Source organism: Aquarana catesbeiana, linkage group LG10 (assembly GCF_042186555.1).
Source record: "Aquarana catesbeiana isolate 2022-GZ linkage group LG10, ASM4218655v1, whole genome shotgun sequence".
NCBI classification, from domain to species: Eukaryota; Metazoa; Chordata; class Amphibia; order Anura; family Ranidae; genus Aquarana; species Aquarana catesbeiana.
The window spans coordinates 167,054,018-167,070,367 of record NC_133333.1 but is presented as its reverse complement, the minus strand read 5'-3'; the positions used below and the strand labels follow the sequence as shown (position 1 = coordinate 167,070,367).

Below are 16,350 nucleotides of genomic sequence, written 5' to 3'. Positions count from 1 at the left end.
GTGCTGTTTTGGCTTTAGGCAGCCCAGCTCAAAATGAATGCGCTGTATTAATGCAACGCACTTTATTGCACCAGGTAAGTGAACCTGGCCTAAACATGGGCTCCTCCCAGCACAGTACAGTAATAATGTGAAATGCACGGTACCCTGCTAGCGCTAGCCTACTAGCTAGATAGAAGACTGTACAATGTTAATATGCAATACTTCATATTTACCTGACTATTTTTTTTTTTTTCATTTTTTTTTCTTTAGCCCTGACCCAAACTAACAATGAATGAAAAGTATTTACAGAATGAAGATAGCATGTCTTGCTTCTCTCCTGAAATAAATATGAACACGTTTGTGCAAAAAAGTGGCACCCATACAATTGTTATACGCCCCTTGTTTAAACTGCGACACATGAGCAGTATATATGACCGCATGTGTGGTCCCTTCTGCATCTCCTGCTTTGCCTGGGCTACAGCCAGCTCTCTAAAAGGTCCTGGTTACCTCCCTTTTACAGTGACCTGGTCAGATGGCATTAACCCTTCATGTTCCACTGTAGTTTGAGTGCCCCTTGGCGACATTACTTTTTTTGTTTTCTTTGCAAGATGGCTGATTTATAAGCACAGAGGTGTTTTTTTCACAAACTTTGCCACCTTACGATGCACTTGCAGCAACAGAGGCCCGTCTCCCTTCTGTTTTTTCCAGGGAGAAAAACATTTAGAGAAGGTTTCAGCCATGTTCGGAGACACACCATGCAATGGTCACAAGTGTGCTTCTGTGCCCTCTCCTCCTGATCCTTTTTTTGATTTCCCTGCAGCTGCTTCAGCACAGTCAGCAGAGGATTCAGAAGGTGTCCTTATGGGGGAGTAGGTACATGCTGACTTTATTTCTAAGCTCAAGGATACCATTTCGCTCCTTGTCAGCATAGTATACACGTTTAAACCTGGACACCCTGTATCATATATGTCTCAATCGTTGCCAGCCTGGGTTCCATTAAAGAGGTATTAAATCCCAGAACAAACAAAAATTATACATTGCAGCTTACTAATCCAAATGTGGTGGCTGCATTTTTTTAATGCATTTTCCTTTAGCTTCACCTGGTGGTCTGGCCAGTAACACACTTCTGACTATTTATGCAGGAACTCTTGGACCAGCAACATTGTCTAGAGATGTGGTGTTAGATGGACTTTACAGAAGTGACTAACAAATTAAATCCTCACTCCAGCTAACACTTTTGAAGTTATTACAGGTTCTAAAGATTCTGGATCTAGCCTGCTGAATCCTTCCTTCTGTCCCCCAATTGAAATTGAAGTTTATGCCTGCAGCCCTGCTATAATGTGTGGATGGGCCAATTATATTTGTCTAATATCCAGAATTGGTCTCCTTTCAGTCCACATGCAGAGGGCCCTTTGGCTCAAATTTTGGGCAAGAAGCATTTGCTGTGCATGTCCTTTTTTTTATAGTAGAGGCATCAAGGGATGCCCCCAAAAGGCAGTCCCTAAGAACCACCTCATCAGGGGTAAGAGGACCAGCAAAAGAAGGCTAGAGCTCTGTCTGGAAAACTCTTTAAAAGGAACTCTTCCTAGCCTCTGGTCACCTTCATATCAAAGCCTGGGACTCTGTTTATGTCAGGGCTGGGCTCATTCTCAGAGCAGGCCGCTCAGCTGTCAGTTAATTGCCAGCTCCAAACTTTTCCACAGTGGCTCACCTGATCATATCCTGTTCATCAGTCCTGCTGGTTACTTAAGCTGTTCAGTTCCTCTCTGCCTTCACCTTAGTCAACACATCCAGAGACTCTCTCCTGTGTACCTGTTGAAGACTTGCTTGGCTGACGTCCCTTCTGGTTCCTGATCCTGCTTGCTGTTCCACTACGTTGATTCTCTGGCTTCCTGATTTCCTGGCCTGTCCTGAAGTACGTAGATCTCTGGCTCCCTGACGTCCTGACTTGTCTGACTGTCCGTTCCAGTTACCAAACTCTGGCTATGATTTGACTACGTTGCTTTGTTTACCTATTACTATTATTATTAAACAAGTGTGATTTTAACTGCACTTCTGTCTCGGTCTGATTCATGGCTTCTGACCGTATAGCCATAAGTCTTGGACCCCAAAACCCACCAAGCCTACGCACAACCACTTGTGATGAGGGGATGCCCCTACTTCTGAAAGTGGGGTGGTGGGGGGATGTTTATTAACGTTTGTGGCTACAAGCTAGAATTTTTAAAATTTCTGCCTCTGCCCTTTTTCATGTTGTCCCATCTTCTTTCCCCACACAGACTAGCAGACTTCTAAGCTCCCTTGGCTCAGCTACTTTTCTTTGAAAACCTGTTCATTGTTCTCAAAGCAAAAGGAGGCATTTGTCCCATATTGAATCTAAAAGGTTCTCAACGCCTTATATTCGGACGAGCTTGCTGATGGAACAGTCGGCGCAGGCCCCACCGGCCAATGTCAAACAGACTGTTCAAATACTACAGACATTCAGGTGGATCCTGAAAGTTTAGATGTCAGCATGGGAACTTACTCATTGCTTGGAGTTTTTGAGCCTTTTCTTGGATACTGCCCTCTCCAGGGTTTTTTTTCCATGGGAAAATCTTCAGATTTTCTGCTTGCATGTTTTTGGCCTCTACAGTCCTAGTCCCCACTTTTTACATAAGGGTCCTGAACCTGATGGCAGCATCCCCTAAGCTAGTCCCATTTTGCCAGATTCCAGTCCAGACTGTTAAAACTCAACATTATGTCTGCATGGGACAAACTGGATCATTGCATTTGATGCTTAAGACCAGATTAGCTCTGGTCTGATGGCTTATGAATCGGGCTCTGAAGTTCAGATTGAACTCAGGACAATGCCACGGCTGTGGCTTACATCAACTATCAGGGAGGAACCAGGAATTTTGTCTCTCTGAGAAGCCAAACAGTTTCTGGTTCAGGCAGTATTTCACCTTCCAACCTTGTCTGCTGTACGCATCAGTGCATGGACGATTGATGGGCATAATTCTTCACTTGATAACATCTAGACAAAGGAAAATTGGTCCCTGTACCTGAGGTTGTTTCAGGACCTCGTTGCCGGTGGAGGACACCAGACGTGGACCTCCTGGCCTCCAAATTCAATAACAAACTGCCCAAGTTTGTCTTAGGTGTAGAGATCTTCTAGCTTTCACTATGGATTTGCTGGTGACTCTGTGGGATAAATGCCACCTGATCTACATCTTTCCTCCTTTGCAACTCCTGCCTCACCTGTTTTGCAGGATTGAGATAGAGGGCATCCCCATAATTCTCATTGCACTGAACAGGCCCTGGCAGACATGGTACTTAGACATTTTCAGGCTCCTGGACGCTATGTGGGCCCCACCAGATTGTCTAGATATTCTGTCCCAAGGACCGGTTTACAACCCTGTTTCAGTTACTCGCTTTTGTGGTCTGGCTCTTGAAACCCAGGCAATGAAGGATAAGGGCCTACCTGATTTGGTTATCCCTACACTTCTCAAAGAAAGGCTACATTTCTCAAAATAAAGAAGTCCATAATGTTGATATCTACCATCATACCTGGAAAACATCTTTTTCACAGTGCTAGGTGAGGAAATTGTCCCACACAGTACTTCCTGGGATGGAAATTCTATAACAGACTTTTTGGCTTACCATAAATTGCTTGCTACAAAACTTAAGCATGATGGAAGTGGGAGAGGTTGTCCTGGTTTGTGCTACAGCTTTGTTTACGTGTCCATTCTCCTGAAGGTAGCTGCATAACCCTTTTGTCTTGGAATATTCCACCCATGTTCCCTAATGTAGTCGCAAGAAAAGGGTTTTTTTTTTTTTTTTTTTTTTGGCAAGTCAAAAATCCTACTATATATGCACTTAAATTTCTCATCAGATTTACCTTTGGTTTCATTTGAAATGTAATGTGATGGTAACTTGGCCCCATAATATTTATCCACAAGGCTTTTGTTTGGTTCTCTTTTGTGAACAAGGCACATATATCATAAGAAATACATGAATTTTAACCATTCCAGGGAGCACTCTTCTCCTTTTTCAAAGTGGTTCTAAAGGCTTGAGGCTTTATTATTTTTTTTTATTATTTTTTTATTTATTTATTTTTTTTTTTAGGCATAGAATGCATTAAGGAGTAAAACCACCTGTTCTGCACTCCGAGCCCACCCAGTTGTGTGACAATAGCGAATGAATAGTCGCTATTGACACACTGATCCTTGTTCCGGCCAATCGGGAAAGTGGGTCCTGAGACCCATCACTCCATTGACTGAAAGGACAGGAGATCCTATTTGACACCTAGGAGGAGACGCACAACAGAAGCCGCTGTGATGCAGAGGAGGAGGAGACGCGGTAGAAGCCCGTCACCCGTAGGAGCGCTGCCTGCCCGCAACGTAGATGGGGTTTGCGGGCAGGCTGCTGGCCGACCCGGGGGGGGGGGGGGGCGGGGGGTATTTGCCGCCCCCCCCCAAAAAAAGTTGCCACTGTATAGTATATTGTTTTTTTTTATTTAAAAAACAAAGCTTTATAACCACTTTAAGTATGGAATTAAATGTTATTGATTTTATGTATGTCAACCAACATTCAGTGGAACACTTACCTGTAACTAAAAGCTGAATTTCTGGCAAATAGTTGGAATACAATACAGAATAGCTGTTTGACTTGTGATTCACTATAGGTAGTAATAACTCCACACTAATGGACAGAAGTCCAGAATAGTTTTATTATTGAAAGCTCAACAAGATAAAAGAGCGAATGCATTTTGGGAGTTCATACACTCCATCAGAAATACCTGGAAAGGTTTATGGCTGCATTCACAAGGACGGCCAGTGACACACAGTTTGCTGCCCCTGTGGGGCTGTGTGAATATAGCCCAAAAGTGTTTTGTAGATTTCCTATTTAATATTAGCACCTGTAGGTAATGCAGCACCTTATGATATCCTGTATTTCTCTCAGCATCTCCCCTTTGTGTGTGTGTGTGTGTGTGTGTATATAATATAGTCTCCATGTTAAGTTTGAAAATTGTCTTTGTTTAATCATATCAGACTGGTATAGATGGGTATATGTGTACGTGCATCCTCTTCTTCTTTTTTGCATCTGTCTGAGGTTATGAAAAACAAACTAAATGAATAATTGAATTGCACATTTGCAGATGCTGGTGTGATTGACAGAGAGGATGGCCCTCCACCCATGAAGCAACACGTAGGCCAGGAGGCTCTGGTAAGGAGATAGATTATCATTCAGCTTGCTGCAATCACTGTCCTTTGCAGTCTCCCAGCTCATTGTCATTCTGCTGATATCTGACTGTTAGAACGCTGCAGGGTGCTTTAATCCCCGTAGATTGCTTCCAGAGATTGTTCAAGGTCTCTGCTAATTTCCAGTCACGTCTCCTCTCTGTACGTGATTAAACACATTGCTTTGTTTGTTCAGATTCCACATTATATATACATCTTGCACTTCAGTACTACACTTGACAAGAGGTCGGTACCAGCCTGATAAGAATTGGCTTAATTTAAAACCACCAAACATTAAGGGTCCATTCGCCCATCACTGATATCTCCAGTTTCGGTAGATGCTTGGCATTAAACTGCCCGAGCATTTCTTGCATCTTTTGGGGCTTCTAATTGTGGGATCTCTGTGATGTGGCCATTATAAGCACCCCCCCCTTCCATGTTTACAGTATATTACAGAGAATGTAACCAGAGAGGCTGGACCACAAAGGTGGGTGATAACACCTAAAACTTCCAGGTAGGGAGGAACAGAGTTGAAAAAATATTGTGGTGCCCGGATCTACCGCACTATTAGTATACAACTATTTAGATAATTAATGTAGTAATTATTCAACCTTTCACCATGTAGTATCAACAACATGACGCAGTCCATGCAACCACAAAAAGTGCATATATGTAAAAAGAAAGGGCAAGGCCTTCCAAAGGGGTCGCAGTAACTGAACACTGCAACTGAATTTAATTAAATTTTATTTAGAAAAAACACATCATGATATCAAATATGACAAAATACCAAAAATAGCGGTCTGAGTATAACCTTCCAAAACATTAACCACTTAAGGACCGGCGCACGACTATGTACGTCGGCACAATGGCACGGCTGAGCAAATGGGTGTATATATAGGTCCATTTGAATTTCCCGCTGTGTCATTGCGTGTGCGCCGGCCGGGAGCTCCGTGAGTCGGGTCGCGGGTCCCGCGGACTCTATCACCGCGGGGATACCCGCGATCGTCTCATGGAGAGCAGGAACGGGGAGATGCTGATGTAAACAGCATCTCCCCGTTCTGGCTAGTGACAGTTTCACTCGATCTCTGCTCCCTGTCATCGAAGCAGAGATCAGTGTACTGACAGACACAGCCCAACCCCCCTACAGTTAGAAAACACTCCCTAGTACTGACTTAACCCCTCCCCGCCCCCTAGTGGTTAACCCCTTCACTGCCAGTGTCATTTACACAGGAATCAATGCATTTTTATAGCACTGATTGCTGTATAAATGACAATGGTCCCAAAAATGTGTCAAAAATGTCCGCCATAACGTCACAGTCACAATAAAAATCGCTGATCGCCGCCAAAACTAGTAAAAAAAAATTATTAATAAAAATGTAATAAAACTATCCCCTATTTTGTAAGCGCTATAACTTTTGCGCAAACCAATCAATAAACGCTTATTGCGATTTTTTTTTTTTTTTTTACCAAAAATATGTAGAAGAATACGTATCGGCCTAAACTGAGGAAAAAAAATGTTTTTTTATATATTTTTGGGGGATATTTATTATAGCAAAAAGTAAAAAACAATGCGTTTTTTTTTTCAAAATTGTCACTCTTATTTTGTTTATAGCGCAAAAAATAAAAATCGCAGAGGTGATCAAATACCACCAAAAGAAAGCTCTATTTGTGGGGGAAAAAAGGACGTCAAATTTGTTTGAGAGCCACGTCGCACGAAAGCGCAATTGTCAGTTAAAGCGACGCAGTGCCGAATCGCAAAAAGTGCTCTGGTCTTTAGCCAGCCAAATCCTCCGGGGCTGAAGTGGTTAAAAGACAACGTTGTCATTTAAAAAGAAGGGTCACAGCTGCACATACAACCACACAATCAGACATACACACAGCTCAAAGGATGGGAGTTAATTGAAGTATTGTTGATCTATATATTACATATACTATCGTCCTCCTTCCTAATTAAGCAGTGGATTGTGGTCATCCCAGACAGGATATGTAACTGTAAACTGATTGAGATGTGAATGCATATAAAAAACAGGTAAGTATATCATGGGCCATCCTGTGTCATTAGTACACAAATTCAACTGTGGCACCTAGGATTAGGGGCTCTCCTTTATCTAATAGAGGCACAGGTGGCTTAATTGTATAGGCTACAATGTCCAGTAAGCAAGGCTGCGGAGGTAAAACTTCTTAAATGTAATACGTATTTAAAAGTTCACTGATCCATCACAACTGATCCATTACACTATTACAAAACTTTAGAAGTTTTACCCCCGCAGCCTTGCTTACTGGACATTGTAGCCTATACAATTAAGCCACCTGTGCCTCTATTAGATAAAGGAGAGCCCCTAATCCTATCTAATAGAGGCACAGGTGGCTTAATTGTATAGGCTACAATGTCCAGTAAGCAAGGCTGCGGGGGTAAAACTTCTAAAGTTTTGTAATAGTGTAATGGATCAGTTGTGATGGATCAGTGAACTTTTAAATACGTATTACATTTAAGAAGTTTTACCTCCGCAGCCTTGCTTACTGGACACTGTAGCCTATACAATTAAGCCACCTGTGCCTCTATTAGATAAAGGAGAGCCCCTAATCCTAGGTGCCACAGTTGAATTTGTGTACTAATTAGGGCTGCGCATCTTCACTGGCCTCACGATTCGATTCGATTACGATTATCAAGTCAACGATTCGATTCGATTCGATTCCGCGATGCATCACGATGCATCACGATTACAGCGCAAGTCCGCAGGTGCTCATGGTTTTCATCAAAAAAAATTAAAGTAGTCAGGAGAACTCCATTTTTTTTATTCTATCTGTTCTTAAGAAAAAAAAGAGACAGCAGAGGAGCTCCAGGCTCTCTTCCAAAATACTAAAGGAGATGGTCAGAGCCTGCGGACATGCTACAGGAGATGATCAGAGACTGCAGACAGACATGCTACAGGAGATGATCAGAGACTGCAGACAGACATGCTACAGGAGATGATCAGAGACTGCAGACAGACATGCTACAGGAGATGATCAGAGACTGCGGACATGCTACAGGAGATGATCAGAGACTGCGGACATGCTACAGGAGATGATCAGAGACTGCAGACATGCTACAGGAGATGATCAGAGACTGCAGACATGCTACAGGAGATGATCAGAGACTGCAGACATGCTACAGGAGAAGATCAGAGACTGCGGACATGCTACAGGAGATGATCAGAGACTGCGGACATGCTACAGGAGATGGTCACAGACTGCGGACATGCTACAGGAGATGGTCACAGACTGCGGACATGCTACAGGAGATGATCAGAGACTGCGGACATGCTACAGGAGATGATCAGAGACTGCGGACATGCTACAGGAGATGATCAGAGACTGCAGACATGCTACAGGAGAAGATCAGAGACTGCAGACATGCTACAGGAGATGATCAGAGACTGCGGACATGCTACAGGAGATGATCAGAGACTGCGGACATGCTACAGGAGATGGTCACAGACTGCGGACATGCTACAGGAGATGGTCACAGACTGCGGACATGCTACAGGAGATGATCAGAGACTGCGGACATGCTACAGGAGATGGTCACAGACTGCGGACATGCTACAGGAGATGGTCACAGACTGCGGACATGGCACAGGAGATGGTCAGACACTGGGACATGGCACAGGAGATGGTCAGACACTGGGACATGGCACAGGAGATGGTCAGAGACTGCGGACAATAATGCAGAGTTGTGGTGTGATGAAGGCGCCCCCCCCCCCTCCCCCTCTGTACTTACATGCTGCTCTGCCAGTGGCAGCCTGTAATGAGCAGGGCGATCTGCCTGCTCACCATCTCCCCCCGATCTCCATTCGTGCGGCCGGTGTTCCGCCGGTTGTCACATCTCAGGTCAGTGAATTCTCCCGGTAGAGCGCTCCGTGCATAAAGTTGTTATTAGTGTGTGTATATTCCGGTCATGTGACTCTCAGCCGCGCCTCCCTCCTCTCACGTCTCTCCTGATGTCAGCCCCGCCTGCCTCTCTTCTGACCTGTTAGCTCCAGTCAGTGGGCGGAGCTGACACCAGGAGAGACTGAGAGGAGAGAGGCGCGGCTGAGAATCACATGACCGGAATATACACACACTAAAAACAACTTTATGCACGGAGCGCTCTACCGGGAGGGGGCGGGGCCAGACATCGATTTTTAGGGTCGCATGCATCGATGCCGCATCGGGGACACCCGAATCGCGATGCATCGATGCTGCGATTAATTTCAGCAGCCCTAGTACTAATGACGTAGGACGGCCCATGATATACTTAGTCTGTTCTCCATGTCCTCAACTCTAGCTGCTGTTTCATCCGTTTTATTTGATGTTATTTGCACTTCTTGGGCAAGAGAGGTTAATTCATCTTCAGTGGAGCTCATCTGTCCCTCCTAAAGCAGTGGTTTTCAACCTTCCTAGTGCCGTGACCCTTTGATAAAATTTCCCGAGTTGTGGGGACCCCTAACAGTAAAATTATTTTCGTAGGTTGTCAGCACCCAAGGCAAGACAAGTAATTTGCGCCCCTAACCCACAGACATATAGTGCTCCCCGAGTCCCTTCCACTTGTATAGTATTAAAACCCCTTATGGTACATTTTAGGATGTACAACCTCCTTTCTTTGGTCTCCTTTTTTTCCCTTTTATCTCTCTTTATCCTAATTTCTTGTCCCCCCCCCCCATCCCTCTATCTAGCTGTCTTTCTTGTTCTTTCTCTTATTCTTTCTCTCCCTTTTTTTTGTTCCTCCCCTTCTTTTCCTCTCCCTTCCATGTATTCTCAATTTTTATTCCTTCTCTTACTCCTTCGTGGGGGGGTGGGGGGAATGGGATGAGTGGCAGTGCTGGTAGGAGTTCTGATCAGCCAGCTTAGGTGCTCTTGATCAAGGTCATCTGCTGATCTGAGAACTGTAGTGGGGACTTTTAATGGTAACTATAATGACAGGTAGTGTTACTCACTGAGTCTCCGGCTTCACTATGTCTCTGACTTTGTGGTGTCTCGTAACAGTGACACCTATGCCGAAATCAGGAGATAGGGTCTTCTCCAGCCCCTCCCACTTCACATTCCTCACCAGTCAGCTGACCTCTAGTCTCTGTCTCCCAGCTATGCAGTGGGCGGCCGCGGGCTCCAGGAACAGCCCTGCTGGGCGACTGCAAAAAGGCTGGAGAGTGCTGCAGGCTTCAGGAACAGCCCAGGATTCGGTGACCCTTGGCAAATTGTCATTCGACCCCCGAGGGGGTCCCGACCCCCAGGTTGAGAATCACTGCTCTAAAGCATTGGCCCGCTCCCTGATTTTTTGCATATGCTGTCTAATATGTAATAAGCCCTCTTTCATGCTCTTAACTTCAGCAGACAGTTCAGTGATTGATGAGCCATAAGAATGGACTGCATTAAGGATGTCCTGTAATGAGGGCTCACTACTTTCCACGTCTGAGGGGCTAGCAATGTCAGGTGCAGAGAGAGGTGGGGGATGGGGTACTCGCTGTGTTCCCTGAGGCCACGGGCGCCATTTTCTCCTCCATGTGCTGTGTATATTGTGGAGGCTTCACAGGAGGTTTTTGCTGCTCTGTCGGATCCGGACGGCTGTTGTTGCCCGGTCCTAGGGCTGCCAGGGTCATGTGCAAATTGGCCGAGTTTGGCCGCCGCTGAGGCATAGGACTCTCTCCCCGTTCGTTGCTGGGGCGGAGATCTGCCATTTTGGGCCATTCTGTCGGCAGGGATGGCATCCTTCTGCTTGGACATCTTTGTTTTAGTAATGCTGCGACGGTGTCACTGTAGGAGTGGCTCCACACCGGGAGCTAAGTGTCCGGTCTATTGCTGCGGTATAACGGGCTCACTGGAGGATTATTGGAGTCAGGATGCCGGAGCTAGTGTGAGGCACCTCTTCTCACATGAATGTCCAAGCCACGCCCCCATGATATACTTACCTGTTTGTTTATGCGCTTCCACATCACAATCAGGTTACAGTTACATATCCTGTCTGGGATGACCACAATCCACTGCTTAATTAGGAAGGAGGACGATAGTATATGTAATATATTGATCAACAATACTTCAATCAACTCCCATCCTTTGATCTGTGTGTATGTCTGATTGTGTGGTTGTATGTGCAGCTGCGATCCCTCTTTTTAAATGACAACATTGTCTTTTAAAATTTTTTGAAGGTTATACTCCGATCGCTATTTTTGGTATTTTGTCATATTTGATATTATGGTGTGTTTTTTCTAAATAAAATTTAATTAAACTCAACCGTAGTGTTCAGTTACTGCGACCCCTTTGGAAGGCCTTGCCCTTTCTTTCTCTTATATGCAGGAACATAGGGGGTTATTTAGGAAAGGAAAATCCACGTTGCACTACAAGTGCAAACTACAGGTGCAGAGTGCACTTGGAAGTGCAGTCGCTGTAAATCTTTGGGGTAGATCTGAAATGAAGGGAAGCTCTGCCGATTGTAGTATCCAATCATGTGCAAGCTAAAATGCTGTTTATTTTTCCCCATAACCCCCATAGTGTTTATTGCCTTCTAAGTCCCCATTGGGTGGATTATCCCTTCAGATCTTGTTCTGTCTGATGCACATCAAATAGAACTGGGGGGGATTTTTCCTTGCTTCCTCTTTTGTCAAAGATGCAGGAAGAAAGTAGAAATCTTGCAAATGGGGACACACAAAAAAGCCTGCATATATAATGAACACTTATGGCTGCTTCCAAGTACTTATTTAAAATCTATACATAAAAACAAGTTGTTTTTTTTTTAAATGTCAAAGTGACTGTAAACCTCTGCAATGAAACGTGAACAAAGTCGAGCCCTCTATAGTGTGTACTAGCCTCAATCCAAAGCACATACTGTGATATGTCTGTTCTCTCGTTTCCCTGCTATCTGCATGAGTCAATTCTGACAGTCTATGTCAACACCACGGAGTAGTGCATGTTGGCTGCGATTACGCACACTTTAAATCCTATGGTCCCTAGTCCATATTGGGTGCAAGAGAGGGTGTCTACATTCCTACATATGTAAAACCATGGAGAACAAATGTAGCCACCCTCTAATGGGAAGTCGGATCACAGCAGAAAAAATAAGGGATTTGGAGGAGGCAGTGCAATAGAAGGAACTTTTTGTGTTAGGAACTTAAAGAATACGTGAAGAAAAACATTTTCTTTTCTTTAAACCAGAATTTAGTGCCGCTTTTAACACACGGGGAGTCAACCTAAATTAAGCTGGTAATTATGTTCAAAATGGACAAAGAAAACAAGATGCAGCTTTTTATTTCCTGTGGTTCAATGACTGCAAAGTAACCTTGCACTTTTGGGAGTAGCTGTTTCATGCATTTATGTGATGAATGACTGCAGCCTTGGGCAAATAAAATTCAGAATGTGTTTGTGTGAATTTTGGTTTAGCATTCCCCCCTAATTTTAGTTTTGCTATGCAACTTGACTAGACTAGTGCTGCTTTACCTTTTTCAGCCCACATTCTCTATATAAACTATTCATACAATGCCCCATGCTGAGCACTTGTTAAAGCGGAAATAAACCCATTGTTTTTACTGATTTCAGAAAACTGTGAAAGTTGGGATTTCTAACTGTCACATTTGCTTGTGCTGTCAACCAAACTGTCAAACCAGCCAATGGCTGGTGTTATACTGTGCCTTGCAAAAGTATTCACTCCCCTTGGCAGTTTTGTTGCCTCACAACCTGGAATTAACATGGATTGTTTGAGGATTTGCATCATTTAATTTACAGAACATGCCCACAACTTTGAAGATGTTTCTTCTTTTTTTTTTTTTTTTTTTATTGTGAAGCAAACAAATAGGACAAAATAACAGAAAAAGTCAATGTGCATAACTATTCACCCCTCTAAAGGCAATAGTTTGTAAAGCCACCTTTTGCGTCTATCACAGCTCCAAGTCCCTTTTGATAAGTCTCTATGAGCTTGCCACATCTTACCACTGGGATTTTTGCCCATTCCTCCTTGCAAAACTGCTCCAGCTCCTTCAAGTTGCATGGTTTGTGCTTGTGAACAGCAATCTTTAAGTCTGACCACAGATTTTCTATTGGATTGAGGTCTGGGCTTTGACTAGGCCATTCCAACACATTTACATATTTCCCCTTAAACCACTCAAGTGTTGCCTTAGCAGTGTGTTTGGGATCATTGTCCTGCTGGAAGGTGAACCTCCGTCCTAGCCTCAAATCACACAGAGTGGTACAGGTTTTGCTCAAGAATGTCCCTGTATTAAGCACCATCCATCTTTCCCTCAACTCTGACCAGTTTCCCATTCCCGACTGCTGAAAAACATCCCCACAGCATGATGCTGCCACCACCATGTTTCACTGTGGGGTTGGTGTTCTTTGGGTGATGTGATGTGTTGGGTTTGTGCCAGACATAGCGTTTTCTTTGGCCAAAAAGTTCAATTTTAGTCTCGTCAGACCAGAGCACTTTCCTCCTACATTTTGGGAGTCTCCCACATGCCTTTTTCCAAAATCAAAACATGCCATTTTGTTTTATGCTGAAAGTAATGGCTTTCTTCTGGCCACTCTGCCATAAAGCCCAACTGTATGAAGCATACGGCTTATTGTCGTCCTATGTACAGATACTAAAGTCTCTGCTGTGGAACTCTGCAGCTCTTCCAGAGTTACCTTAGGTCTCTGTGCTGCCTCTCTGATTAATGCCCTCCTTTCCCGGTTCGTGAGTTTTGGTGTGCAGCCGTCTCTTGGCAGGTTTGCTGTTGTGCCATGTTTTTTCCATTTGGTTATGATAGATTTGATGGTGCTCCTAGGGATCAAAGATTTGGATATTTTTTTTTTTATAACCTAACCCTGACTTGTACTTCTCAACAACATTGTCCCTTACTTGTTTGGAGAGTTCCTTGGTCTTCATGGCAATGTTTGGTTAGTGGTGCCTCTTGCTTAGGTGTTGCAGCCTCTGGGGCCTTTCAAAAAGGTGTGTATATGTAATGACAGATCATGTGACACTTAGATTGCACACAGGTGGACATCATTTTACTAATTGTGTGACTTCTGTAGGTAATTGGTGGCACCAGAGCTTTTTATGGGCTTCATAACAAAGGTGGTGAATACATACGCACATGCCAATTATCAGTTTTTTATTTCTGAAAAATAGTTTTTTGTATAAATTTTTCTAATTTTACTTCACCAACTTAGACTATTGTGTTCTGACACATCACATATAATTCAGATTAAAAAAACATTGAACTAAAGGCTGTAATTTAACAAAATGGGTAAAAAGCCAAGGGGTGTGAATACTTTTGCAAGGCACTGTAACTTATCACATGTGCAGCTTCATGGCACTTGAAGATTAAACTGGGGCCAAGATGGCAGCTTCCTTGGCTGGAAATGATAGCAGGGTTTACTTCCACTTTAATAAATGCTATTCCTTTTGACAGCTACTAGCCAACACTGAGTAGTGTCTACCTGTCATACCTGGATGTCACTGACCACTTTAGGCCCCACTAGTTATAAGGGAACAATTAGAGTTCTATCCAATCATGTGTTAGCTATAAAATGGGGCTCACATGCATTGTGCCTCTATATTTAACATTTTGTGTTCTAGCACCTTCTTTTTGCATTGCATAATTACAGACGAATTCCAGGTATGGATATTTTTGGTCCAAGCTGAACCAATATAACACTGCATATAATACTATACCTGTAGGATCCCTCTAGAAGCTGAAATCACTATTGTAGTAGCACTGTCTACTACAATCATCACTTGCTTTTAGTTCCCGTGCAGAGTGGCTGCCCTGCTGCATTGTGGACACAGGAGGTTGGCCGCTGGGAACATGCTCCATTAAAAGATTGCTTTGAATTTTCTCTATTAATGCAAAACATTCTCGGATTCAAGAAGGTGGCGAGGCAGGGTGGTGATGTTATTCATACTCTCCACCTCGTCTTATTAGAGAACATTGTGCATTCCATGAAACCATGCAAAACATTCTATGAATGGTGCCCGTGCCCAGCAGCCGACCTCCTGTGTTCACAATGCAGCAGAGCAGCTGCTTGCAATGGGATCCGCAAGCTAGTGGAGATCACTGTAATAGTAACTACTACAGTGCCTTCTAGGGAGCTTAGTCAGGTAGAACACATGCATAATTTACATTGGTCTAACTAAGCTAGACCAATGTAACTATGCAAAGATATCCATATCTCGGATTCCGCTTTAAACCAAAGGTGCACATATTTGGATTGTAGAACGATTCTAAAAGACAGAGTTGGGAGTTGACTACCTTGTAGAATTGCAGGCTCGAGATTCAGTATTCCAGAAACTCATTACTGTAGGCCAGAGGATTGTAGATCTACTAAGAGCCAGGATGAGGAGCAAAAAGCCATGGGTATTTTCAAGCTTTAGAGTACCTTCAGTTATTTCTTTACGCAGGCTCAAGAAGATGCTGCAGATCCAGCCAAAGACCCCAACAATCAGGGTGAAGATGAGTATGAGGAGGCAGAAATAGACAGACCAGCGTTTGAGGAGAAAGCAAATGCAGAGAAGCAACCAGCTCAACCTGAGGTGGATAGGCAAATGGTAAATTTGCTTCTTTACTTTGATAGCTTAATTTTACTTGCCTGTATTTTCCTTGAAATGCATATTCAGGAAAACAGATACAGAGCTTTCTGTAAGAAAATCCTGTTAGCAGTGAGTAGCTGCCAGTGGTGTATACATTTCAATTTCTGCTCCTGTGTGCGGCCACTTGTCCTCCACAGAAAATATTTGAGTAAAGCTGGCCATACACTAGTAGACTTTCGAAAATACATTCATACAAATGTTTTTCGTATGTTCGATGACTTTTTTTTTTTTTTTTCCAAATACCTTTAAATTTTAATTTGCATTTAACGTTCAGTTTTGGAATGAATATAATTTCCTCACTAAAATCCAAATCCACTGTTGGAAATTTGAGACATTTCTATCCAGCTCTTTTGATTTTTTTTTTTTTTCCTATTACTGTATTTAGAATTTAACGTCACTTTGATTCTACTAGTTTACTGTATGGTCAAGCTTAAAGAGGAGCTCCAGTCTCCCCCTACAAATACTGTAGCTGCTGACTTTTAATATAAGGACACTTACCTGCCCCAGGATCCAGCGCTGTCCTCACCCGAGCCGATTCTTCAGGCACCGATATCTTAACTAAGGGAAACAAGTAATGAAGCC

At 43.5% G+C, this 16,350-nt stretch overlaps 1 protein-coding gene across 7 annotated transcripts in view; it reads left to right on the top strand.

Moving 5' to 3' along the window:
- Positions 1-16,350, top strand: part of LOC141111009 (uncharacterized) — a 201,888-nt gene that overhangs the window by 148,755 nt on the left and 36,783 nt on the right. For 5 of the 7 annotated variants that reach the window (XM_073602898.1, XM_073602899.1, XM_073602897.1 and 2 more), the window contains 2 exons: positions 5,114-5,181; positions 15,580-15,726. In XM_073602898.1, coding sequence (XP_073458999.1) covers positions 5,114-5,181; positions 15,580-15,726 — 215 coding nt within the window. The remainder of the gene's footprint in view (positions 1-5,113; positions 5,182-15,579; positions 15,727-16,350) is intronic. The other 2 variants (XM_073602902.1, XM_073602900.1) reach the window with 1 other exon arrangement.